General features: G+C 31.7%; 1 protein-coding gene across 1 annotated transcript in view; it reads right to left on the bottom strand.

The window, feature by feature from the left end:
* LOC129226368 (brefeldin A-inhibited guanine nucleotide-exchange protein 3-like) overlaps positions 1 to 25,403 on the bottom strand; it is a 129,138-nt gene that overhangs the window by 4,574 nt on the left and 99,161 nt on the right. The window contains exons 34-40 of the mRNA XM_054860972.1: positions 19,652 to 19,822; positions 18,580 to 18,709; positions 12,470 to 12,698; positions 8,705 to 8,841; positions 7,978 to 8,141; positions 6,810 to 7,088; positions 4,266 to 4,834 (exon numbers count right to left, since the gene is read on the bottom strand). Of these exons, the coding sequence (XP_054716947.1) occupies positions 4,266 to 4,834; positions 6,810 to 7,088; positions 7,978 to 8,141; positions 8,705 to 8,841; positions 12,470 to 12,698; positions 18,580 to 18,709; positions 19,652 to 19,822 (1,679 nt within the window). The remainder of the gene's footprint in view (positions 1 to 4,265; positions 4,835 to 6,809; positions 7,089 to 7,977; positions 8,142 to 8,704; positions 8,842 to 12,469; positions 12,699 to 18,579; positions 18,710 to 19,651; positions 19,823 to 25,403) is intronic.

The following is a 25,403-nucleotide window of genomic DNA, read 5'->3' as shown; positions in this document are numbered from 1 at the left end:
AAAAAAGGAGAAAATTAGTATTTAGCAATGTTAGCAATGATTAAAAAAAAAAACCCTCTGAAATGTATTGCTATTATACAGAAAATTTGTCACAGCAATGCAGTAGAACATAGCAAAATTTTATAGATTAATGTTTGTTATATAGAGAGCTCTGGAAGAGGGCAAATCCCTTCCCCCCCCCCTTTTTTTTTTGAAACATTATGCTTGTTTTGGTTGAATTGTTGTTTTGTTGTTATACATACAGTCGGACCTCCATATTTCGAAGTAGCAAATTGCCGGAAAAAAATTCAATATATGGAAATTTCGATATATAGAAAAAATCTTATTTTATCCTAAAAATCTCCTAAAACATTAAAATTAAAGCTAATTTTCGCGTATGAAACCTAGTTTCTAATTCATACGAGCATTAAATGAAAGTTAATAATTAAAAAAATAACAGAAATTTTATACATTTTTTCGCCTTCATACATTTTTATTCTTGGGCGATTCAACTTGATCCGCAACATTAGGGGATTTTCGTTTTGAGAATGTAATCGAGAGAAAAGTAAAAAATCAATCAACTTAACTTGAATGATTTTCACTGAAGCTAAAAAGACTAGGAATGATGATCAATAGGCAATAGGGATAACTTGAAACTGATTTTACTATATTACTGGTTGCAACTAAGATATTTGAAATAAGCTTGATGGAATTTAAGAACTCCAGAACGAAACAAAGACCTATCTACACACCCCTCAACCCCAGATTCCTTATGAGTTTCGTAGCAACCTTACTAAACATAATTTTCTCCATTAACCTTTATTTTTCGAGTGATAAACAGTCTAAAGCAGTGGTTGGAAGTAGCGCGCTACAAGTAGCAACGCTACTGTAGTAGCTACATTTTTGAGTAGTTTGTAGTGTAGCGCACTACTTTTTTAAAAACGTAGTGTAGTGAGTAGTTAACTACAAAAAAATGGTAGTTTGTAGCGATTTCTGGAAACTACTTTTAAATAAACTGAAAACAAAAAAAAGGTTCAAACGAATTTGATTGGCTCAAATTTTACACAAGTACATCAGCGGATGCAATGAGAAATAAGACTCATAAAAATACGAGGCATTTCATTTTGACGCCATACATTCTATCTGTTTGACGCCATTAGTTTGTTTGCCGTAGTAATTTTCATATTTCACCAATATTCATATTGCAAAAAGCACTTATTTTCGCGAAAATAAAGATATCGGTGATTTCGCGAGTTGAAAATTTGGTAAATTGTATATGAACTGACCGAAGATTAAAAAACAAAAATATTTTAGCGAGGCTTAAATTTTTGACAGTATTCACCAAATAAAAAGAAGCTACTTAAAATGTTATAGAAAAGAATGAAATTGAACTGTTCTGGAGGACTTACAATAAATACGAGCATTACAGTGTGTGAGAGTATGAAAACGGACATTTTTCTTAATGTCTTCTGATGAGCTAATTTATCAATCTCTTTTGTTCAATTCTCTTACGGTGTGTGTGTGTATCAGAACCCCCCCCCCAAAAAAAAAAAAATCGAAAAATGATTTTTCAAGTCGCACACTCTTTTATATTTTATCCTTTTACATCCAAAAAAAACCATATAATTTGAATAACGGCAGCAAGTGCCGATTATGTCTGAAAGTGTGAATCAGCACTTGTGTAATGCTAGGCCAAATTGAAATAAAATGTTTCTTTAGAAACTCAAAATTTCTGTTGATAAAACGTTGCTCCTATACCCACATATGCACCACAAAAACATTTATTCAAATTAAAAACCATTTAGATATCCCACACGTGTCTAACATTTATAATTTTCTTCAAAAAATTAAGTTTTTGATACATATTTTCAGAAATGTAAGATTTTACGAAATTATCAAGCGAAAAAATATAAACAGTAAAGTAGAAAAGTAGGTAATTAGCGTTAAATAGAAATGTTTGTTTTCCTGCAATTTTTAAGTCTCCCACATAGTACTCAAAGATCTGGTTTTTTTCCAGGTTGAGTTAAATTTTTCATTTAAAATATATTATTATTTTATTATTCGTTTGTAATTGTTGATCTGTAAATGTGTTCGGTATTAGTTTTTGAACTTGATATTCTATTTAAATTTATATGTAATTTTAAAAAGATTTGGTCTAGCATGCAAGTACTGTTTTACACTTTCAGGTGCAAGTCGGCACGGGTTGCCCTTGTGCAAATTATATGAAATTTTTTTTCACGATTGTTTTGACACAAGAGGAAAATTACAAGAGTGTATGCGACTTGAAAAATTGACTTTCATTTTTCGAGGGACAACCTATTGTGTATGCTTTTTATTTGCTTATTTTTTGGAAAGTAGCGAAGTAGCGACTACATTTCAAAAGTAGTTTGTAGTTACTACATTTTGAAAAAAGTAGTTGTAGCTGTAGTTAACTACATTTGTAACGAAGTAGTTGTAGTTGTAGTTCGCTACAAAAAAAATGTAGTTTTTCCAACCACTGGTCTAAAGTGTAAAAAAACCTACTAATGTCTAAAAAAAATCGATATATAGAGAGTTTTTCGATATCTAGAAACAATTTTTCTACGTAACGAACAAAGAAATTTATTGAGATTTTGATATATAGAAAATTTTGATATGTGGAAGTTCGATATATGGAGGTTCGACTGTAATTATCTTGAAGGCATAAGAACCATAAACATTGGCAGAACACCAGCCATGTCTTAACATAGCTGAATTCTACATCCGCACAGATCCACAAAACTAGAGAGCATTTAGGAGGGAGCTGAAGGAGCCCAGGTCCCTCCAAAAGAAGTTTAAAGCGACCCATTTTGAAAAAAAGATTTTAATGTTTTCAAACTTAAATTTGGAAATTTTTCATCATATTTGAAGTGGGCCAATCCCAAAATAAATTTCTATCTACGCTGTTGCTGCAAAACATGCCTCTATTTCCAAAAGTACACAAAACATGTGAGACATGCAGCAAAATTCAGCAGTGTTATGTCATAAATGAAAGTTGTGAATGTTTTTTGTCTCTCCGGTAAAACTTTAAAAAGTGGCTTGAGCTGGTTTTGCAAGAAACACCTCAAATAATGGCAATTCATCAAATCTAATTTCTTGTGAAGAGGACATGGAAGGACTTTATTTCTTTTACTAAAAACTCACGTTCATTCAATATTATGATTGTTCTAGCTTGTGGCACTTGAAGTCTGTTCACTGTGATTTGTATATCATTTTGGCTTATTTATGATGGGAAAACAAATAAAGTGTTAAGTAAGAATTTTATACATGTAACTCAACAGGCATATATCTATTGACTTAAAAAAAAAAAAAGAAGAAGCTGGAAATTAAGGATATATCAGTTAAAAAACTCCAGAATTCTGAGGTAGCTACGGAAAAGTTATTTTCACTTGCAAGTTTCTTAAAAATGGAAGTATTATTTGAGATATAAATACAGTCATAAAAATATTAAAAGTAATAATTTTAAAACTTTCGAGTCTACATTATTAGTAAAAGTAATAATTTTAAAACTTTGAGTGTTTCACACTCAATTTTTAGTGATTATTAGTGATATTACATAAAGTATAGACTTTTGAGCTTAAAAAAATCTAGATTATTGTTTAAAAGTTTTTACTTCTATTTTTCTTAAAAATATATTTTCATGATGTATATTGTATACGCAATACAAACATTGGTTGAAATAGAAATCCTTCGTTTAAATTCAAGAATGGAACAAAAGCTGAAAAATGGACAAACACAATACAATGCAGTACAAATTGCAGTGGAAATGAAGTTCGATCAGCTGTAATCTTTTGAAAAATTGAAATTAGCTTTGCAACTTTGCTGTTTTAATTACAATTTACAAAATAAATTGGCTTCAAAACATGTCTTCTCTAGGTGATTCATCCCAAACTCCATGGTGAGTTCCCCTAAATATTTTTTTCCCTCAACTACAGCACTGAACATAGTATATTTGTAGTTGAGTCAAAAAAAAAAAAAAAAAGAGGCAATGAGAAGCAAAGGGATGTAAGTGGACATTTTCAAGTTTTGAGTAAAATGCATTTAAAGATAACATCCTAGGTAGGCTTTCATTGAAATTTTGTTTCTAAATTATGCTGTATAGCAGCAACTATCAGGGCTACTAGTACCATCTATTGCCCCAAGACAGAGGAGAGGTCACCTACCATGTGTACTGGTTATCTCCAATTTTTTTATTTTGCCACTTACATCCCTTTGCATCTCACTGCCTCATATAATAAAGAAGAAAAAGCTCTATAAAGGCTCATTACCTTCATTATAGAATTACGTCTTTGATTAACAATTTCCTCAGGCACAGAATTGTTGGATGAAGTTCTTTTCTTGCTCCCATCACTATTCCTTTTACTTAATCTTTCTTTTAATCTAGAGGGCATAGAATGCTGATTTTTCCGTTTTTTATACTCATTTATTAAGCCGTCTACAGTTTGTTTATTAGCTATTGTATAAATCTTATCTTTGCATTCTTCTTCATTACCCATGTATGTATCTTCCGAGTCTGAACTGTCATAACATGGCTCCGATTTGTCTTTATTTACTGTAGTTTGAGAATCATTGGGTTTTGTAGGAAATATAAAATCACTTAGTTCATCTGCAGGAGCGGCAAGAAAAAATATTGGTTGATCACTCATTCGATCAACAATAGAAGAAAGCCCATCTTTATCAATGGTATATTCAGTGTATGTTTCACAAACTTCTTTAAATTTGTCTCTCAATAGTAAGAAAACATTTAAAATCTTTTCCGGACAACTCTCTGATTCTTTGCTGTTGTTATCAAAATTCTGATTAGAGATTTCAGGGGTAGCTAGACAACTGATTTCACCTAATTATAAAAAATCAATGATTTGTTTTAAAAATGTTATGTAATAAAATTTCAAACATTTCATATGGTACTCAAAAAGCATTTAATTTACATCAATTAGTTAGAAAACTAGCTAATTATATTTAAACGATAATTTTACGATCATATTCCAGTAAAGAGTAATCCAACATAAATGATTTGTTTTTTGGTTGTTCGGCACATTCAAGTGAACAAACAGTGAATTGTATGACAGGATATATAAGTGAAACAGTCAGAACTGGATTTTGGTATCACACAACTTTTCTTAAACAAAAGATTTACATAAGACTCTCCTTGAAAATGAGAGATACATAACTTTCACGAACACTATTTCAATTAACTTAATACAAACATTATTAATGATGGTATTCTTACTCAGATAAGCAATTAAAAATATTTTAGTTGCTTATTGCATGGAGCATTTTCAATACACAAACAAACAAAAGCTATGCAGTAGCTCGTTTCATGGAGTACACAAATGTAGACTTTTCCTCTCGGTCTCATCAACTCTAACACTCCTTTTTAAGAGTTTTTGATATCACATCCAGAAAGCTGAAAATAAAGCTTTAAAAATATACCACCAGATGACAAAATCTAATTAATCATAGTTACTTGCATTTCTGAAATGATTAGCTATTTTATCTAATTCTTCAAATGGCAGTAAAGCAGTGTGAGTGAAGAACTAAGTAGACTTCACCCCTCAAAAAACTTAATTTGACAAGTTTCAACAATAAAATTTGAAGAATTGCAGGCTACCAAGGAACTGTGTATTGGCTCATTTTATTTAGACCTCTGGTTCACATGTTAAATCCTTAAATCATCAGCCCTTAAAATACCAATTTCAAAAAAAAAAAAAAACTGTCAGCCTTCTATAAATAACAGATGTGAAAAATCAAATTTATTCCACATTAAGCATTAAAAAATTATAATAATTTTTAATGCAATCAGTCAAAACAGAGATTGTTGCAAAATCTAATTTAGCAAGTAATTTTGAAACTCATTAATATATATATTTGCACAACATTTTTTAATCATTATGCAAATGATTTTGATTTAACACACTTTTGGAGTGTTGATAATTCAATAAAGAAATTCTATCTGTGCATTTGAGAGTTTAGATCCCTATTGTCAGGATGCAGGCAACATAATTTGAAGAGGATTTTACCATACATGAAATACACCGCCAGCTCAGTCATTCCAGTCGAGGACAGCAGTTTCTGCTTACTAGCACTCATGGTGGTGGGTTTTCCACCTATAGTTCAGTCACTTCCTATGCCGGGTTGATGAGTGCTAATAAGAACAAAACTGCAGTCCTCGGCTGGAATGACTGAGCTGGTGGTGTATTTCATGTATTTCTGCTTTAGCCCTGGCTATAGGGTGCTAACTAACTGAAAATAGGATTTTACCATGCAAAAAGTCAATAAAGTGGCATTTGTTTTTCTGTGAGCTTTTAAATTTCCTAATCAAGCAAGGTTTGGAATAAAACGTATCTAAATAATTGTTACACTGTAGTACAAGCTAAAAAAGTAAAATACAAAGCTTTAAGATAAAATTTCTAAAAATATTTTAATTTAAAAAAATGAGATGACGTTTTTTAAAAACATGACTAAAACATTACGCATGGATGAATATATAGCAGTGTTTTGATTAACGTGAAGACAAGAAAATTCATCTCAAAATTTTTTTAACAAAAACAAAGTGTTGGTTTATGGCAACTAATTAAAGAACAACAGTTATTCCAAGAAATTATTTTAAAGGAATATGACAAAAGAAAAAATAAGCAAATATAGATCTCAATATTTCAAACCTTTCACAATAAACTGTTTGTTAAAACAATACAAAAACTTGAACTACTAGGAGTTAAGCAAAATAAAACAAGATTACAGTCACATGAAAGTTTTGAACAATTGAATCAGCACCGCCACATGCAAAAAAAAAAAAAAGCAAACTAACTTACCTTGATATTCCTTTGTGGAATTAGAGCTAATACAATTCTTCACATAATCTAAGTTAATGCAGGCAGAAGAAATGCACAACTCAAATAAAACTACCATATGTATGGACCAACTGACACCAGCTTGTTTATATAAATTTGCAGCAACATTTGTCTGAGCAACTTTTTGCACAAGAAACTTTAACCCAGGCCTTGTATCAAAAGCACACGCTGTTTCATATGAGTCTTCTAAGCATTTGAATAAAATTTCTAACTGGTCTGAAGAAAATTTGGACAGGAAACCTAAAATTAATCAAAACATACAATGTAAAGAATAGTAGAAATCAAGTTTTTGCATTACATTTTGCATTTTATGTACAGTTTTGAAAGGTAATATAACTCACAAAATGTAATACACCCCATCATGCATGTCCTATTATGAATTAGGTATAAAAATAATTAAAAAGTACCTAATTCTATGATACACTAATTGAAACTCATTTGAATCATACAAAAAAGTGTAACAATGGTTCTTACATCCCAAACTTTTGTTTTGTTTCAAAACACAAAAAGTAACAGAAAGCATAAAATATTGTCAAACAAAAAATACATAATTTGATGAAACTTCATGAATAAACAGCTTATAATTTTAAAACATCTATTTAATTTTGTGACTGTTTACTTGAAGTACACACTTGCATCTCAGGTGTAAAAATAATTGCACAAATTCAACAAATATATTAGGTTAAGCAATAAAGTGAACTCGTAATAACTTGGAGCCTCTTGACTTAAATATTCCTTTATCTCAAAGTTTTCATTGAATTTCAAACTTTTGAGAAGATTATGGGATCTTCCAATAACTCGAAGGTTTTAGCCGGTCCCCTGGTACTTAAGAGTTATCAAGAGTTTACTGTAGAAAATACATAATTAAAGTTTTCTTAAAGACATTACTTACAAATTTGGGAAAACTCTGAAGCATTCATCTGTCATTAGAAAAGAATCTTAACAGTAGCAGAGACTATGGACAGTGAAGAATTGATAACATTAAATTATTCTTGGATAGTCTTAGATTTAAAAGTTTTATGGTATAGATAAACTGTTATTTGTAAAAACAGTTTTGTGATGAGTCATCACACACCTTGACAATAAACAATTACTGAAAGTAATTTTACATAAATTTAGGTTTTCATACCAGGTTTTTTTACTTCATTTGGTAAATCTAAGCTTTTTTCTGATGGTAGTAGGGTCATCAATGTAGGCAGCATATATTTTGTTCCCTGTAGGAGCATTGAACCTAATGTTTGTAATAGAATTTGATGAGACAGCAGCCCAACAACCAAACTGCAGAATGGGACACTTAAAGATAGAAAGGAAAAAAAAAAATAAGCATTAATATAATTTTTATAATAAATAAGAAAAATAATCATTCAATAAAAAAGCAAAATAAGTTCAGAAACCAATATTGTATCTATTTTCAAATTTTGATATAAAATTGAGGAAGTAATTCTAAATCCTGAACAATTATTGTTTTGAAAAAACTTAAACTTAAATATTCAGTCTATTTATGGAATTGAATCCTTTTCCTAAGCTGTCAACACTTACATGAGCAATTTGGCTCCAAACAACCTCAATGCTGTTCAGAACAAGTTGGGTAAGTTTTTGGTTCAAGAATGTTAGGAAAATGCCTATTTGAATAAATTTCTCGACAGTTGTAACACAAATAAATTAAATTCCACAATAAAATGAGAGAAGACCTTCTGAAAAATTTAGTCGAATGTTTCTAAAAACTGCCTGGGTGTCTTGAAGACCAACGTTTTTTAAAAGCTATAAAAATATTTAATTTTCCTTTTTAAAATGGTACTAAAATTACATATATGTGAATTGACAAATAAAGAACAAAATAGTTTTAAGTCTCTAACCGAATAACTGATGAGTCTGGATCATCTTGCTGATGATTAGGAGGAAAAAGCAAAAATGTATATGTCCGTTCATCATCTTCTTTGCACACTGATCCACTGCTTTGGATGGAGCTTTGCTGACAATCCAAAAGAAAAACCTGCAAATACAAAGAATAACTATTTCTCAAACTATATAAATAAAACAGGAAATTTGTGTGTATGTATAAATGTTTCATAATATCTAATACAAATTGTTAACTAAATAAATTCATAAATCTTAAAAATATAGGCAAGGAAATTTAATAAATTTAAAAATGAGAAAATAAATATATAATACTAGCAAAAATACTCAGCATTGCCTGAGTCAGTAATAATTAGGAGAAACAATCGTTACTTGCATTTGTTTTCTGTGTTTTAAGTGACAGAATTCAAAACACACCTTTTTGACGAGATTAAAAATCAAACTTCTTCCTTACTCATAAAACTAAGATAGCAATAAGTATAAAAAACAAAATAGCATTGATTTAGAAACGAAAGCACAACATTTAAGCATATACAAATTTGAAGAATTTCCAAAATATGAAATTAATCTTCATGTGTTTAAAAAAAATTATCTTAGTAGTAAAAAATTAGTAGTCGAAAACCTTTTCTGCATAGCTATTGAAGTACGAAGTGCTTAAAAAAAGGTAGCCGGGCGCCTGTTATCCACTTATATTTGCTTTAGTTATTTTGGGAAATTTCAATCATTGTGGGCTCTTGGTGCAATTTTATTAAATTTGCGGGAATCGTTTTGGAATAACTTCGATAATGCTCCCCCTCCTTTCCTTACTTTGTAAAACAATATGATACTAATTTATGTTACAGAGATATTGTCGCTACATGTTGAGATACTTTTGGTTACCATAAAATGGCGTTAAACAGTTTCATCCGAAATGTTTCCAAAATAAGTAGTAAAATTTGGCGATTGCTTGAAATTGTGCAAAAAGAAAAATTAATGGAGGTTTTTGTGCTGTTTATGAATTTGCCTAATTTAGTTGCTGGATTAATTTATACAGTAAAAAAAAAAGTTTTTTTTTAAGATTCTTTGATTGGCAATATTTTGTTTACATGGTGAAAGCTAAGAAACATTATTATGTAGTCTATGGCTTCAGAAACAGCGACAGTTGAAAAAACTGCCATATGCATCAGCTACTGAAATCTTTCTGCAAAAATTTTAGTGATATTTGTGCTGGTTGATTGGGTAATGAGTAAGTGCCCAATCAGCATTAATAATAATTTAAAAAAAACATTAATTACACTAAAGTTCCGTTTAAACGGAAAATGATCAGTCAAATCTATTTATCATTAGCCAATCTTGTGGGAAAACGTTACTTGAAGATTTGACTTGAGAAAAGCCTTGAACAGTCAGAGGCAAAAAGCAAAAATATTCAATATTACAACAATTCTAGCTATCAACTGGGAGTTGAGATGATACACTAAATAATGAATTGGGTGGACAAAAGTCTTCGAACATGGAACTAAAAAGCTCATAATTACTTTTTTATACAACTTAGAGCTTTCTAATAGATGTCATCTTCAGCAGAAAAATTTGCGCTTTCGATGGACACATAATGTTAATATGTGCATGTGTTTTTCCGACCCCATATTGGGGCATTTATGCGAAAATTGAGACTAAAATTGGAATAAAAAAGGAACTATCAATCAGATTTTTTTCAAACTCGTCTATAAACCTTCCCAGTACCAAAATGAACAGATGGTGAAAGTTTCAGCCAAATCTGCCGGGTAGTTTCTGAGATCTTAGGAAACAAACTAACCAACAAATTTATCAACATCCATTTTTACTTTCTTCTATATCTAATATATAGAAGAAAGTATTGGATTTGTGCAAATTTTCAAATTTCGAATTTTGGCGGATTTGAATGTTTTGAGGTGTGCCGAGTCCATTTCCACCATTTTTGGAAAATGTCTGTCTGTCTGTGTGTGTGTCACGTCTTTGTGTGAGCAGTTTTTTGTGACCGCTCTACAGCAAAAACTACCGCATAAAATCGAGCGAAATTTGGTACACATATGGGCCGCTATGTGAACTTGTGCCCATTGGTTTTTGGCGCGAATTCCTCCAAGGGGGTGGAGCAATGGGACGTTTTTTGAGTTATAAGTGCCTGCTATTCCCCAGCATGTAACTGGCGGAATCAAATAAAATTTGGTCCATATGTGCCCCTAATAGGTACAGGTGCTGATTCAATTTTGGTGTCAATAGCTCAAACGGGGGTTGAGCTATAGAACATTTTTTGTTGTCAATTGTGACTGCTGTATCTCAAGAAATAATGAACGGAATCAAACAAAAATGTATCAACAAGTAGCCCCTAGAGGGTACAAGAGCCGATTCTATTTTGGTGTCAATAGCTAAAAAGGGGGTGGTGCAATCGAACGTTCTTTTTTTTCATTGTAAGTGCCATATCTCTAGAAGTAATGCTACGTTCTGGATGAAATTTGGAATAAATGAATCCATTTGTAAATAGACGTTGGTTCAATTTTGGTGCCTAGCGCTCCATTGGGGGCTGATTTTTTTTTTTTTTTTTGTGTAAATAAAATAGCTTTATAAATGCAACAATTAGAAAGATAAATTGTAATAGACTGTCGTCTGCATATTTTGCGTGATTTTAACTGTTGGAAAATAACCAGAAAATCGCGATGATTTAAAATTTTTAACTGTTGACATCTTGTGTTTGTTAACAAATAAATGTTTGTAATTATTTTAAGCAAGGCTTTTAAAATAATTTTTAATTTTCATTCTTTGCTTTGCTTTTGAGATAAATGGGGAATTGGGATGGTCGTCAAGTTTTGGCGTGTTTAATTTTGTTTTTATTGGGCATATTGCTTTCTCGTCAAGCATGGAGAGGGATCAGAATTATAAGAAAAATATAGAAGAAAGTTTCGTGATGGCCACAACATACTAGTTGTATATATAGATATATGTGTGTATGTTCTCTATACAAATCTACAGTTTACCTGTATGTCGGATCTCGACCAAATTTGGCAGGGAGGTACTCGGGCACCCGAGAAAAAACGTAGGGGGGTTTTCAAACACCAAAAAAAGTACCAAACCGTTTGAATTTTAATTTTAGGGCCCGAAAATGGCATTAAACAGCTCTTTCTACCTGAAATAGTTATTCGATTTTCTTGATTCAGGTCCCCTTCGAAAGCCCACGAAAAACTCCATGAAATTGTTTTTCTTCCTTCAAATAATAAAAAAAAAACAAGGCTGCAAAATCACCGGGATAAAAGTTAAACACATTTTTAAGCCTAATATGAAAAAGCATTTTTATATCGGAAATTAAATTATTGTTTGCATGATCTCATTTTTAACTAGCATGAATAAAACCATTCAGAATGTTGCTACTTTTATTTTCCCAAATGTGACCAATTAAAATTTTATTTTTGTTTTGAGGTAAAAAATTTCTTTCTTTGATTATTATTTGGCGTTTTATCTTCTTTCTTTCTTTCTTTTTTTTTCTTTTTTTTTTTTGTACTGCCAGCAGAAACTAATCAGGAAAGTTGTGTTTAATTTGTTCGGGAGTTTTTGATTTGCGTTTTCTTTCTCTAAGCATGATTATTTTGACCGGAAATTTTACAGTATTTTTTTTTTCTTTCTCCAATTGAAGTCTGGTTGTTGAACACTCATCACTCGACATAATTTTTATTTTAGAGGTAGACTGTGCAAAGACGGGCGATGCAGCTAGTGATTAAATAAAACTCATCAAATAAATAGAACTTCTTAAGCCTTACCTGGTGTGAAATTTGTCTCAATCTTTCAGATTCTTGAACAGTGGTGTCTCTCCGAGCAGCAACTTTCACCTCACCAATATCCCCATAAAAATTATCCGAATCTGAATGAAAACTAGCCATTAACTGCTTAATATCATGAAGACTAACACTGCAACATCTTTTTAAATTTATGCAAATGATGTTCCATATTTCAGGTGTAAAATACTTCCCAGCACTCATTATCATGTGCCTGCAATAATAATGACAAAAATTAATATTATAAGAATAATACTAAAAACAGCATATTTTTAAATTTTAAAACATTTTTCAATTAAAATAAACAAACACAAAAACCTTTTCAAAAAAAGTATATATAGGAATCCATGCATAAGTAATCAAATCTTGTAACTAATGAATTAAGCCAATAAAAACATGCATCAGCACTCAAGTAGATAAACCAGTGAAAACCAGAATTGGAAAGAAATAAAAGTTTGGATTTGAAAAAACACATTATTGAAATTAAATATTTATTTTGGGTATTTTCATTAAATTACCTTATATTTATGTTTCTAAAAATATATTAAAATTATCATATTGCCGCCTCAGAGCAACAGTAGAATATTTTAGTGTTATTTCTTTGAATAGATGTCTTAGTGTTGCTCTGAGGCGACCATATGTGTGTAATGAATTTCGGATTGAAAAAAAGTCATACTGTTAGTTTTACATGAAGAAATGACAAGAGGCTGAATCAACATTGATCAAGTGCTAAGTTGAAATCTGGAAAAAGTTCTGTTAAACATAGCAAACAAGTGATTTCAAATGCTCAAGTTATTTTGAACTGTAAAAAATTATTGTATAGTGATTGTAAACTACTATAAATTGCTGTAGTATATTTTTAGTAAATGCTTATATGCCTCAGTGTGTGTTTAATGAATTTGAGACTGATAAAAGACTTGCTGTTAACTTTACATGAAGAAATGACAAGTTGCAGAATTAACATTGATCAAGTGCTTAGTGGAAATTCAGAATAAGTTCTGTTAAATGTAGTAAAAAAGTTATTTCAAATGCACAAGTCATTTTGGACTGCAAAAAAGCATTACGCAATGATTGTAAACAAAGGTAAATTGCTGTAGTTACTGTCTGTTCTCAAACTCCACAACTCGCAGCCACGAGTGGTTCGATTTGAAAAAGGAGTGATGGGTTAAGGAGGTGCGCCTCCTGATGTCTGCTTTGAACGAAAAACTACTTTTTTTAAAAAAAAGTTTTGGTTCGCATTTTTAGTTTTACTATGAATTTGAGCAGAAATAGTTTGGGTTCTGTTATCTGCGTAAATGCGAAGTGAACTTGAGATAAATAAATACCTTTGTGCTGAACAGTAAAGTAAGAAAAACAACGTTAAAAAAAGTACAAATTTGCCAATAACAGCAAAATGTTATTGGCAAATTTGGTGTTGGTTGCTGTTATTGGCAAATTTGTGCTTTTTTTAACGTTGTTTTTCTTACTTTAAAGTGAACTTGGTCTGCGTAAACATTTCTTTTTATTCCCTTTTCCGGTGCGTCTCAGAGAATATCCGAAAGTCTTTTTTATTAGGTTTCAACGCTTTATATGGCTAGTTCCAGTAAAAATAAAACTTTTTGTAGCGGCACCAAGAAGATTTTATACAATGTTATTCGGTTTTGTGATGAAGAAGCTGAAAACGAGCAATTAAGTGTTCAAATTATTAATCCCAAAAAACAAGACAGTAAAATTGCCGGAGTTTCGATCAGTACTAACAAAAAGATTCGCCGTGAAACAAAAGATGAATCAAATCCGGACTTTTATTCTCCCAAGAAAAGAGTGAAAAAGGATGTTTTTGAATGAACAGATATTGATGAGTTTGACTGCAGCATAATTCGTCGAACTATTCATGACTTTTATGTGAAAGAGAAAAATATCCCATCATTGAATAAGTTGTTTCCTGTTTTAAAAGAAAAGATACATTTCCCTTGGAATAAAGAAACTTTGCACCAAATTCTTCATGAAATTGGGTTCAAGTGGAAGAGATGTCAGAATAAAAGAAAAGTACTGTTGGAACGCGAGGATATTATTTTCAAAAGAATCCAATACTTAAGGAACATTAAAAGATTCCGTATCGAAGGCAGACCTTTAATTTATATTTATGAAACCTGGGTCGATGGTAATTTGACTTTTAGTGAATGTTGGCAATCGGAGGAAGTGGATGGCGTACCGCAAACAGGAAATGCTGCACGTTGTATCATGGTGCTTTGGGCCAGGGGCTCTATGGGATTTTTGCCGAATTCAAATATCTTTGAAAAATGGGCAAGAGAAAAAATTATTCCAAATTTGCCATTAAATGAAGTTATTATTTTTGACAATGCACTATATCACGCTGCAAATTGAGAAGTGTCCCAACTCCAGTAGCCACAATAGGGAAATTTTGGATTGGCTCATTGCAAAATCCATTATTCATTCTCCTGATGCCTTGAAAGTGGAGTTGTTAGAGCTTGTAAAATTAAATGCTCCTAAGCATAAAACATATCTAGGGTGCTCGGGCAAAAGAGTATAAGTCAAAAATACTGAATACTTTTCCCCCTTTGAAATACTTTTTCCCTTTAGTAAAAATGACTTACCTGCTTTATACTATATTGCTTTCACAAAGAATTAAAACGAATTGACATTTACTATCTGAACCGCAATGAAAGATAAGGTCCATATAGTATAAATATGAAATAACCTGATTTTACTCAATTTTTGACTTATACTCTTTTTTCCGAGCACTCTAGATATAAGCAGGGCTCATAGCAAGTGGGAAAAAATATATAGGAGTTTAAAAGGAAAAATATAGAAGTTTGATAGCAAAATATATAGGAGTTTAAAAGGAAAAATATAGGAGTTTTGTAGAAAAATATATAGGAATTTTGAAAAAGTATAGCATCTAATATGTTTGTAACACTATAAAAAAAGAGAGCGCCAGTATCAATACGATTCTATTTTGTAAGAGTCACAGATGTGAGAGCAAATGAATTTTTGTACCCACCGTCGCTAAAATGAATCATGTTTGTTTAAGACAATTTTAATTCAATTAAGAAAAATTGTGCATGCGTGCATGTTTTTCTTTTTCTTTTAAACATGGAATTCTACATACAATTTCAGAGAACTTAATTAAATTTTTGGTCAAACAAGAAATCATTAGAAGTATATCTCGCACCCAAAATATCCATTCTCTGATTATTTTAAGAATTTAATCACAAAACAGCATGGAAAAGCAATTACAAAATTTAGATTTTAACTCACATGCTTCGAAAAATGCATCTCTTATTGATTGCTAAAACTAGGTAATAATTAATGTAGACATTCTTTTTTCAATGTCATCAATCTACGCGTAGTCCTTGGTATTGGTACCTCATCATTTCAATGCTAACACTAACGATGAAAAGTCCCGTCGCCTCCATGTCTCGAGACAATCGTTACAAAAAGGATGCAATGTTCTGCCTCCCATATGTTTCACTATCTAAAAAAAAAACTTAATTTACTTAACAAAATCAAAGAAAAAAGACTTCTAATGCATCGCGTTTCGTCGGAGAGAGAGAAAAATGGTCAGTCTCATAAGCTTGATTCATTTAAGCGGTATGTTTGATTCAAATATTCTGCAATTTTTTAATGTTAAAACTGGATTTCGTTTATTTTTTGAGGAATTGATTCATTAAAGTGGCCGATTCAATTACCTGTCGCTCACTCTAATGACATTACCCAAATCTTACAGTTAATGTGTGTATCTATATGTATATACAGATGTATCAAGTTTGAATTTGATCTAATCTGCCAAACGAAAGGGGTGTTAGAAGAGCCCAAGTGGAGCATAAAACTATCCATTATCCTCTGCAATTTGCAACCGCAACAGAGTAGATGGAAAAAATGAGCCCAAAAAAAATTTCTGAGATGGGAACCGATTTCTGAAATTTTTGGAAAATCTACACACAAAATGTAAAAATATAGGAATGTTTCTCTATGGATACATATTTGAAAAAAGTTGCGAAATCCTACAAAATGACACTTATTTCATCGAGATAGTTACATTTTTCAGTGAGCTACAAGCTTTGAAACATTTGAAGTACTCAAAGTTGAATTGGTACCAAAATCTGTACAAGGCATTTTCAAAAACAATCGTTTGAGCTACAATCGGTCATTTGAACTACATGTAAGATTATATGTGACAAAATCAAAAGCTTTCAAAATCTTTACAGCAGCACACTTAAAGTTAACACGTTATACTAATAAACTTACAAAGTTAACTCATTAAAAGAAAAAGAAATAATTGAAAACAAGTTAAAAGTGTCAAGTGAAGCCATCTATATTTTGTATGTTTCATAAAAATAATCAAATAGAAGTGTAAAACATATGCCAACCTTAAAGATGTAAGGGTGTAAAGTGCAGAGGAGAAAGAAGAAAAAAAATAGATTAAAGGTTTCTGCATTTTTGGGTAGCATTTAACATCCAACAAAGAAAATATAGGAGTCAGTGAGGAAGTATAGGAAATATAGGAGAATATCTGACAAATTGTGAAAATATAGGAAATATAGGAGATATAGGAGGACTATGAGCCCTGTATAAGTTTGATAAATTGCTTCAAGAACATGGCTTTCAAGTGCTTCGCCTCCCACCCTACCACTGCAATTTTAACGCGATTGAATATGTTTGGGACGATATGAAAAGAGAAATAAGAAATATAAATCCCATAAGTGATTTGAAAATGGATAAATTGCCAAAAGGAACAGAAAATGCCATAAGTAAAATACAGTGAAGCACCGTTTATACGTTTCTCTTTTATACGTTTTATCAATTATACGTTTCTTAAATGGGTCCCTGCAATGATCGTCTAATACACATTAACCTATACCTGTTATACGTTTTTTTTTGTTTGTATGCTTTTTCATACAGTCCTTCAAAACGTATAAACGGTGCTTCACTGTATCTAGCTCTAGGTTGCAATCTCACTGCAATCACATTGAAAAACTAGAACTTAAATCTTGAGAAAAAGATGCTATAATTAAAGAAATGTGTGAACCCCTGCAAATTGTATTAACAGATACAGAAGAAAGCGACAATGAATGGGATAGTGAAGCTACAGTTTCGGCAGAGGAGGATGTATATGATGAGTGAGGGTAATTTTTTTTCCTGATAAGTTTTGGTTTTACATTTTCTTCTCTTTTGTGCCTGCAACTTTTCATGTTGATTTTTTTGAAGAAGGTTTGAAAAATAAATATATATAATAATAAGGAATTTTCTTATATGATTCTATCATCAGCATTTTGTTTTGGGGAATATTTTATTCGTTAGATACTTTTTTGTATTACGCCGCATATTAAAATCATGTTGATACCGAGGATTTTATAAAGTGGCTGATTTTATAAATCAGCATCCCTGCACTTTAAATTGTAAGAGGTTTTAAGTCTCAATACTCTGGAAAAATAATGAATAACTGTATTTATATTTAATATTAAGTATTTCAAAATACGGTTGACATTTTACTAAATACAAGGTTTTTCTTTCTTGTTTACATAAAGAACTCAAAATATTGGTATATTTTTGTGTGATTAACAAGTGCTTTTCTGACATCTATTACAGAGGGACAGATTTGGCATTGATTATCCAGATAATTTTCCAGTGATTTTTAAAGTGGCGGTTAATGCATATTTATTTTATTTTAAAAAAAACTGCTGTAAACCTATTTGAACTTCAAATTGTAATTGGTATACAAGAAAGTGCACTACGGCATAATTTTTGATAAAACCAATATTGTTTTCCTAGATCCGATAAGGAAGAAATATAGAAAAAAAAGAAAGAAAACACAAAACAGAGAGCATGTCTAACCACAGTCTAACAAATGCATCCCGATTGAAAAATAAATATACCCTCAAATCGTTATCGCCATCACTCCTATTTTGATCAAATCAGAAGAGACCTGGCGCATGCGCAAATTCAAACAAGGTTTTACTTAAATGTTTGGACTGCATATCTAAACATTAAGAATTAGCAAGATTATTTTTGTCAAGTTTGATGACACTAACACTTTTAAACTAGTAAATACTTTGAAATTCAAGCGATCCTTGATAAATATTTCTCAAACATACCTGATACAAGCACATCCAAGTCGTGATATGACTTCCATTGGTTGAGCAATACACTCAGTCAAAACTAAAAATAACTGCTGGATCATCATAAAAGCCCCAGATCTTTTTGACAGTAGGTTTGTGGATAATTCTGTAAGAAATACAATTTTATGGAATTAAAATACACTATGATTTTATTCAAAAAGAAAGAAAAGAAAGATTTTAAAAATATTACATTGTAAAATACATTTTAACCAAGTACTTCTGGAAAAATGTTTTCAAATTTACAGAAAAATGAGGCAAAATGTTGAATGTATTAAGATAACTGGAAAATATTCATTGAACTTTTTATTCCAAATTTACAACTGGATTTGAATTGATTTATGAGCTTTTCATAACAAGAAAAACATATCATTTTTTTAAGCATATATCTTTTTGCTCTGTTTAAATGTGGTGGAGAAACATTTTTTAAAATCAAACACAAAATAATATTTTATGCTTCAAAAACAACTTATATTTGGTTGTACTTTTCTAACACACAATAGAACCTGTAAAAACTCATTTTTCAGTTTCCATCAAAAATAATAACAATAATAACAAATATAAAATGAAGTTTAGTACTACCTGTAAAAAAAATGTTAAAAATTACTTTTACAAAATATTGTATTAGTAGGACTAAGTTGGAGTATCAAAATTGTTTACTGAAATTCTACGGATTTAACTTTTCATGTATTCATTGTCTTATACCAGCCAATTGACAGATATAAAAATGGTGCTTTACTGTACATGCAAGACGTAATGGAAGGATTTGTCATTAAAAGTGTGTGTTTTCTTACAGTAACCTGTGTTAACTACTTTGTCAAGGGATGAATTTAAAAAAAAAATCGATTCAGTACTACTATAAAGATAAGAAAAAAAAACATTTTCAACACACACAAAAAGAAGATACAAATTTATTTTAATTTCATATACTTGACGGTATATTATACACAACAATACACAAAATACTAAGGATAAGCATGAAGCTTTGCAAAAACTGTGGAATCACCTAAATATTATTTAAGTTTAATCAAAACAGGAAAGAGATGCTTACCTGAAAGATTTTGGATGTAATCAACAATTAAGTCTGTAGCTAAGCCACAGCATTGTTTAAAATTTGTGGCAAAATTTTCCCAACCACGATATATTTTAGTAGTTCGTCGTAACCAATTCTGAAGCATGGGAAGTAGCAAATGATTGACACAATATATTCCAAATTCTGGACCTAAAAATAAAGAAAAACAACAAATTCACAAAATATATTAATTTATATATAAAAATAATTTATTTAAGAGGGGAAACCAGTTTAGAAGAGTCAAAAAATTCATTTTTTTTATGTCATAAAATGTGAGGAGAACTATTCAAAAATATGATGCCAACATTCCAATTCAAAATTCCGATTAGTTCCGATGCTATGAACACTTAAAAAACTGAAATTTCGAAAATGTTCACAGCAGTTTTTTTTTCAATCGCATTTTTCTTGAAACGACTTTTTTTCAACTTGTGTGCATTCTAGTATGAAACGTTATTGGCTAATCATTCTGAAATTTTGTGTGAATATTCTTCATTCAATTACACTCTATACAGTAAAACCTGTGAAGTTGACCACCCTTGTAAGTTGACTACCTGTCTAAGTTGACCACTTTTTTTCAGGCATGGAATTAGCCCTTATCATAAAATGAATCTTTATAAATTGACCACCTGTTAAGTTGACCAGTAAAGTAGTGCACTGCATGTAGTCAACTTACACAGGTTTCACTGTATGAACCTAATTCTGGGATGATACTATTATTCAAAATATCTTTTTATGCGAAAAAGGTGAACAAAAATGGTAGAAAAACGTGAATTTTTTGATCAAGCGCCTCAAAAGCAAAAAATCTTTTATTTTTCTCACCAGAATTAGGTTTATATTCTGAGGAAATATGTTGTTAATGATAAAAAAAAATTGCAATGATTACAGATAAAAATTGTGATTTCAGGAATGCACACCAGCACCAAGCTCTGATGACAACCATCCCATGGACATCAGCTTCTAACTCCTCTATTTCTGGCAGAAATGCCTTAGAAAAAATAACAAAGTGAACTTGAAAATATGAATAAAATATTCTTCAAGTTTGAACAGATTCCAATTATTCCTTCTGTTAAAAAAATTAACGAAAAACACTCAAATTTCTGCCTCCTAAACTGGTTTTCCCCCTTAAAATAATTGTGTTAATTTTAACAAATTGAACAATTCAGAGTAATTTATTTAACGCAATTCTAATATAAATAAATATATTTATTTAGAAATTCAAGATAGCTAACAACCAAGTAATACTTATATAATCTTACCTTCTATCTTTCAAAAAAAAAATGGAAAACAGCATCCATAAATACAAACTATGTCTAAATGAAAAGTATTCATAGGTGTAACAAAGCTGTTATATTTTTCTTGAATTAACCAGGAAATAATGTTTATTTATTTTAAGCTACTGCTTAGCCTTCATTAGTTTTATTTACAGTTGAATACTATTATCTCAGTGGTGACACTTTGCTACATTTTTTTCGCTACTTACACATTCAAAGTTTTCTGTCATTTGCTTTTTCTGAAACTGTTACTAAAGAGAGTTTCTTGAATTGAGACATCATTTCAAGCATCAGGTATCGAGAGAACGAAATTTTTTTGGGTATTGCTAGGAATGGAAATAAAGTGACGAACAATAGTAGTAATGTTAACAATTGTAATTTAGGAAATTTCAGGGTGTTAAATAAAAGCAACTTAGGCATGCTTAAAGTTTTCTATACCAATGCTCGCAGTATTAGGAACAAGATGGATGAATTGAAAAGCATAGTTATGGATGAGAAGTTGGATGTTATTGGAATTACAGAGACATGGGCTACCGAATCTGATGCAGGGTTATTACATATTGCTGGGTATAATTTGTTCAGACAGGATAGAGTAGGTAAAAGAGGTGGTGGGGTTTTATTTTATGTTAGAGACAATTTTATTTGCAATGAATTGGTCATAAATGATAAGCCTACTGATATTGATATGGTTTGGCTGGAGTTGATGAGCAGTAAGGGCAAAAAGCTACGCTTTGGAAACATTTATAGGCCACCTAATTCAAACCAGGGACAAGATGAACAGATGTACCGTATTATAAGTGACATGTCCAGTAAGGGATCCGTTATCATAATGGGGGATTTCAATTTTCCGGGTATTGATTGGAATAATTTTTATCCTGGTAATGGCAAAGAAGAGGAATTTTTAAAAGTAATTGGTGACTGTTTCTTAGATCAAGTTGTAACTCATGGAACTCGAGAGGAGGCGATTTTGGATCTAGTTTTTTGTGACATAGGTAGTTTTGTTCAGGGGTTTTGTGTAGGGGAGCATATTGGAGATAGTGATCATAACAGCATTAGGTTCCGGGTTAAATTTGAAGTGTGCAAAGATGATAATTTTAGGTTTGTGCCCAATTTCAGAAACACTGATTTTGTTGCACTTAGGCAGAGCTTGAAAGAGGTTTTTTCGTCAGGATTGGAAAATAGCGACGTAGATCAGCAGTGGACGGAATTTAAGGATAAACTTCCTAAAACCGTTGGGGACTATGTTCCATTTAGGAGAAAAGGTGTTAGTACCAAAATTTGGCCCATGTGGTTCTCCAGGGAGACTAAAGAAGCTCTTAATTATAAGCAAGCCACTTTTCGTAAGTTTAAAGAAACTGGTCAGAGTGCGGAGAGGCTCCAGTATGGGAAGGCAAGGCGAAATTTTAAGTATTTGGTACGGATTCAGAAAAGGGAATTGGAGCAAAGGCTGGCAGATGACATTGATGGGAACCCTAAGAGGTTTTTTGCTTACGCTAATTCTGGGAAAGCTCGAAACAGTCAAATTGGGCCTTTGGTTGATGAGTTTGGAAATTTAATCCAAAACGATAGGGATATTGCAAATGTTCTAAATAACTTTTTTTTCAGTGTGTTTAACGATAACTGTATCTCAACAGTTGACACTAACAAGACACAAGCGATTATACAGCTTGAGGATTTTGTATTTTCCAGGGAGGAGGTTTTATTTCATTTGAAAAAGATTAAAGCAACTAAAGCTCCGGGACCAGATAATATCTATCCAAAAATTTTAGTTGAATGTGCAGAGGAATTAGTGGATGTTATTTTGAATATTTTCAATGCTTCTTATAACTCGGGGACGGTGCCAGAGGACTGGAAGCTGGCTAACATAACGCCACTCTTCAAGAAGGGGTCTAAAGGTATTGCTGGGAATTATAGACCTGTAAGTTTGACTTCGGTGATTTGTAAGATTTTCGAAACTTTGATCAAAATTAAGATCATGATGTTCTTAGAGACTAATAGTCTGTTGACTAGTTTGCAGTATGGTTTCAGGAAAGGTAAATCCTGTACTACTAATTTATTGCATTTCTACGACAAAGTTACCTCAGCTTTAGATAACAAAAAATGTGTGGATGTTGTTTATATTGATTTTCAAAAAGCTTTTGACAAGGTACCGCATGTTGCTCTTCTCAGCAAGTTAGCTGACATTGGAATAGGAGGAAAAACTTTACTTTGGGTTAGAAATTGGCTTACTGGTAGGAAACAAAGAGTAGTTGTGAGAGGAAATCATTCTAATTGGAGTGATGTTTTAAGTGGGGTTCCTCAAGGATCAGTTTTAGGGCCTCTTTTGTTTATTATATTTATGAATGACATCAATGAAAATATTTCTGGAAGCATGAATTGTTTTGCTGACGATGTAAAAGTTATGGGGATTGTCGAAAATGAAGAACAAGTAAAACAGCTGCAAGAGGATTTAGATCATATTACTAAGTGGGCAGATAAATGGGGTATGGCAGTAAATGTAGGGAAATGTCAGGTGCTACACTTAGGTCATGGAAATAAGCGTATGAGATATCGTTTACAGGGTTCAGTCATAAATCAGGCAGAAAATGTTATGGATCTGGGTGTCTTTATAAATCAGGACTTCAAGTTTAGTCAACAGTGCAGTATTGCTAGTAACAAAGCCAACAAAATGCTTGGGTTCATCAATAGATCTATTTCAAACAAATCTAAGAAAGTTCTTCTGCCTTTATATAGGAGTTTAGTAAGACCTCATTTGGAGTATGCTGTTCAGTTTTGGTCGCCTTATCTGAAGAAAGATATTTTTGTATTGGAAAGGGTTCAAAGAAGGGTAACTAAATTAGTAAGGGGACTCTCAGATTTAGATTGTGGCAACGGCCTAAACTCAGAGAAACAGCGCATGCAAATCTGGCAAAGTTTATTTAAAAGTCTCCAGCTGAGTTGGCAAGCGCGCGGTATCTGGATTGATGTGTTATGTGTAAATGTTAGATTATTCCGAGATGGAACTGATTAATTTATATTTATTTCTTTTAATGGTAATGTGTTTTGTTGCAATTTACAATAAATGTTCGCTTTTAACAACTGGATTACCCGTCTCTACATTGGTGACCTGAACACGCAGTTATCAGTTGGTAGCGAAATGATTTCAAGAAAGAATGGGTCGCAGCAATTCGCCGGAAGGTAATTTATTTCGACGAAAAACTTCAATTTTTTTCAACTGTCTTGCTTTTCTGTGCATGTGTCCTTTGAGGTTCTTGAGTGTAGCATTGTACCTAAGCTATTAGTTGTTTCATGTTAGTATGGAAACAAAAGAGAATTTAAATTTGACTCAAAAGGAAGTAAGTGCTGAAAACTTAAGTTGCAATAGGGTTTCTGTAAAAGTACCTAATTTTTGGCCTAATAATGCGAAGTTATTTTTTGTACAACTTGAAGCTAGTTTTAGGTTAGCTGGCGTTACGGTTGAACAAACGCAGTTCGATCATTTGGTTGCGTCGCTAGATGCAGAAACTTTGTCTCATGCTACCGATATTTTATGTCAGCCGCCAGAAAAAACCATACGCCGCACTTAAAGAAAGATTGTTAGCGGAGTTCGAATTTTCTCAGAGTCGTAAAGTAAAGACATTAATTGAAGACTTAGAATTAGGTGACAAATCTCCATCTATGTTATTACGAAAAATGAAAGAATTAAGTGAGAGGCATGTAGATGATGATTTTTTAAAAAATATTTGGCTTCGTAGGTTACCGGTACCAGTGCAAACAATTTTAGCGGTCAGTTCTGAAAATTTAGAAAAGTTAGCGGAAATGGCAGACAAGATTTGCGAATATACTGGGTTGGTTGTAAACTCAATTGATAAGCAAACTTTTAAATACCAAACTGCTAGTACTGAAATTCAGTTGGAACAATTGCAACTGAAAGTAGACGAACTTACTAAAATTGTAAAAACGCACAGTCGCTCAAGGTCTCCAAATCGATCTCAGGGCCGTAAACAATTTAATTTGAGAGCTGAAAAGCGGAATAATTGGTTATGTTGGTATCATTTTAAATTTAAAGACAAAGCTACCAAATGTGTAAAACCATGCGCTTTTGAAGCGAAATTTTCAAATTTTTCAAAATCGTCGGAAGTTTCTATGACTTTTACTAAAAAAGGATTTAGTCGCAGACTGTATATCACTGATATTTTAACTCAAACGAGTTATCTAATTGACACAGGTAGTGATGTTTCTTGTTACCCAAAATCCTTTTTGAATTTAGACAGCGGAAAAAAAGAATTCACTTTGTACGCTGCAAATGGATCTGGGATTGATACTTACGGTACTAAGTTATTAAATTTAGATTTCGGGTTAGGACGCAGATTGAGATGGCCGTTTATCATAGCTGACATTACAAAGCCTATAATAGGGGCGGACTTTTTGCAGCATTTTGAATTGCTAGTCGATTTAAAGAAAAGGCGTATTTTAGATCC

This window comes from Uloborus diversus, chromosome 7 (assembly GCF_026930045.1).
Source record: "Uloborus diversus isolate 005 chromosome 7, Udiv.v.3.1, whole genome shotgun sequence".
NCBI lineage: Eukaryota > Metazoa > Arthropoda > Arachnida > Araneae > Uloboridae > Uloborus > Uloborus diversus.
The sequence above is the reverse complement of the archived record's forward strand: the minus strand, read 5'-3'. Positions and strand labels throughout refer to the sequence as shown.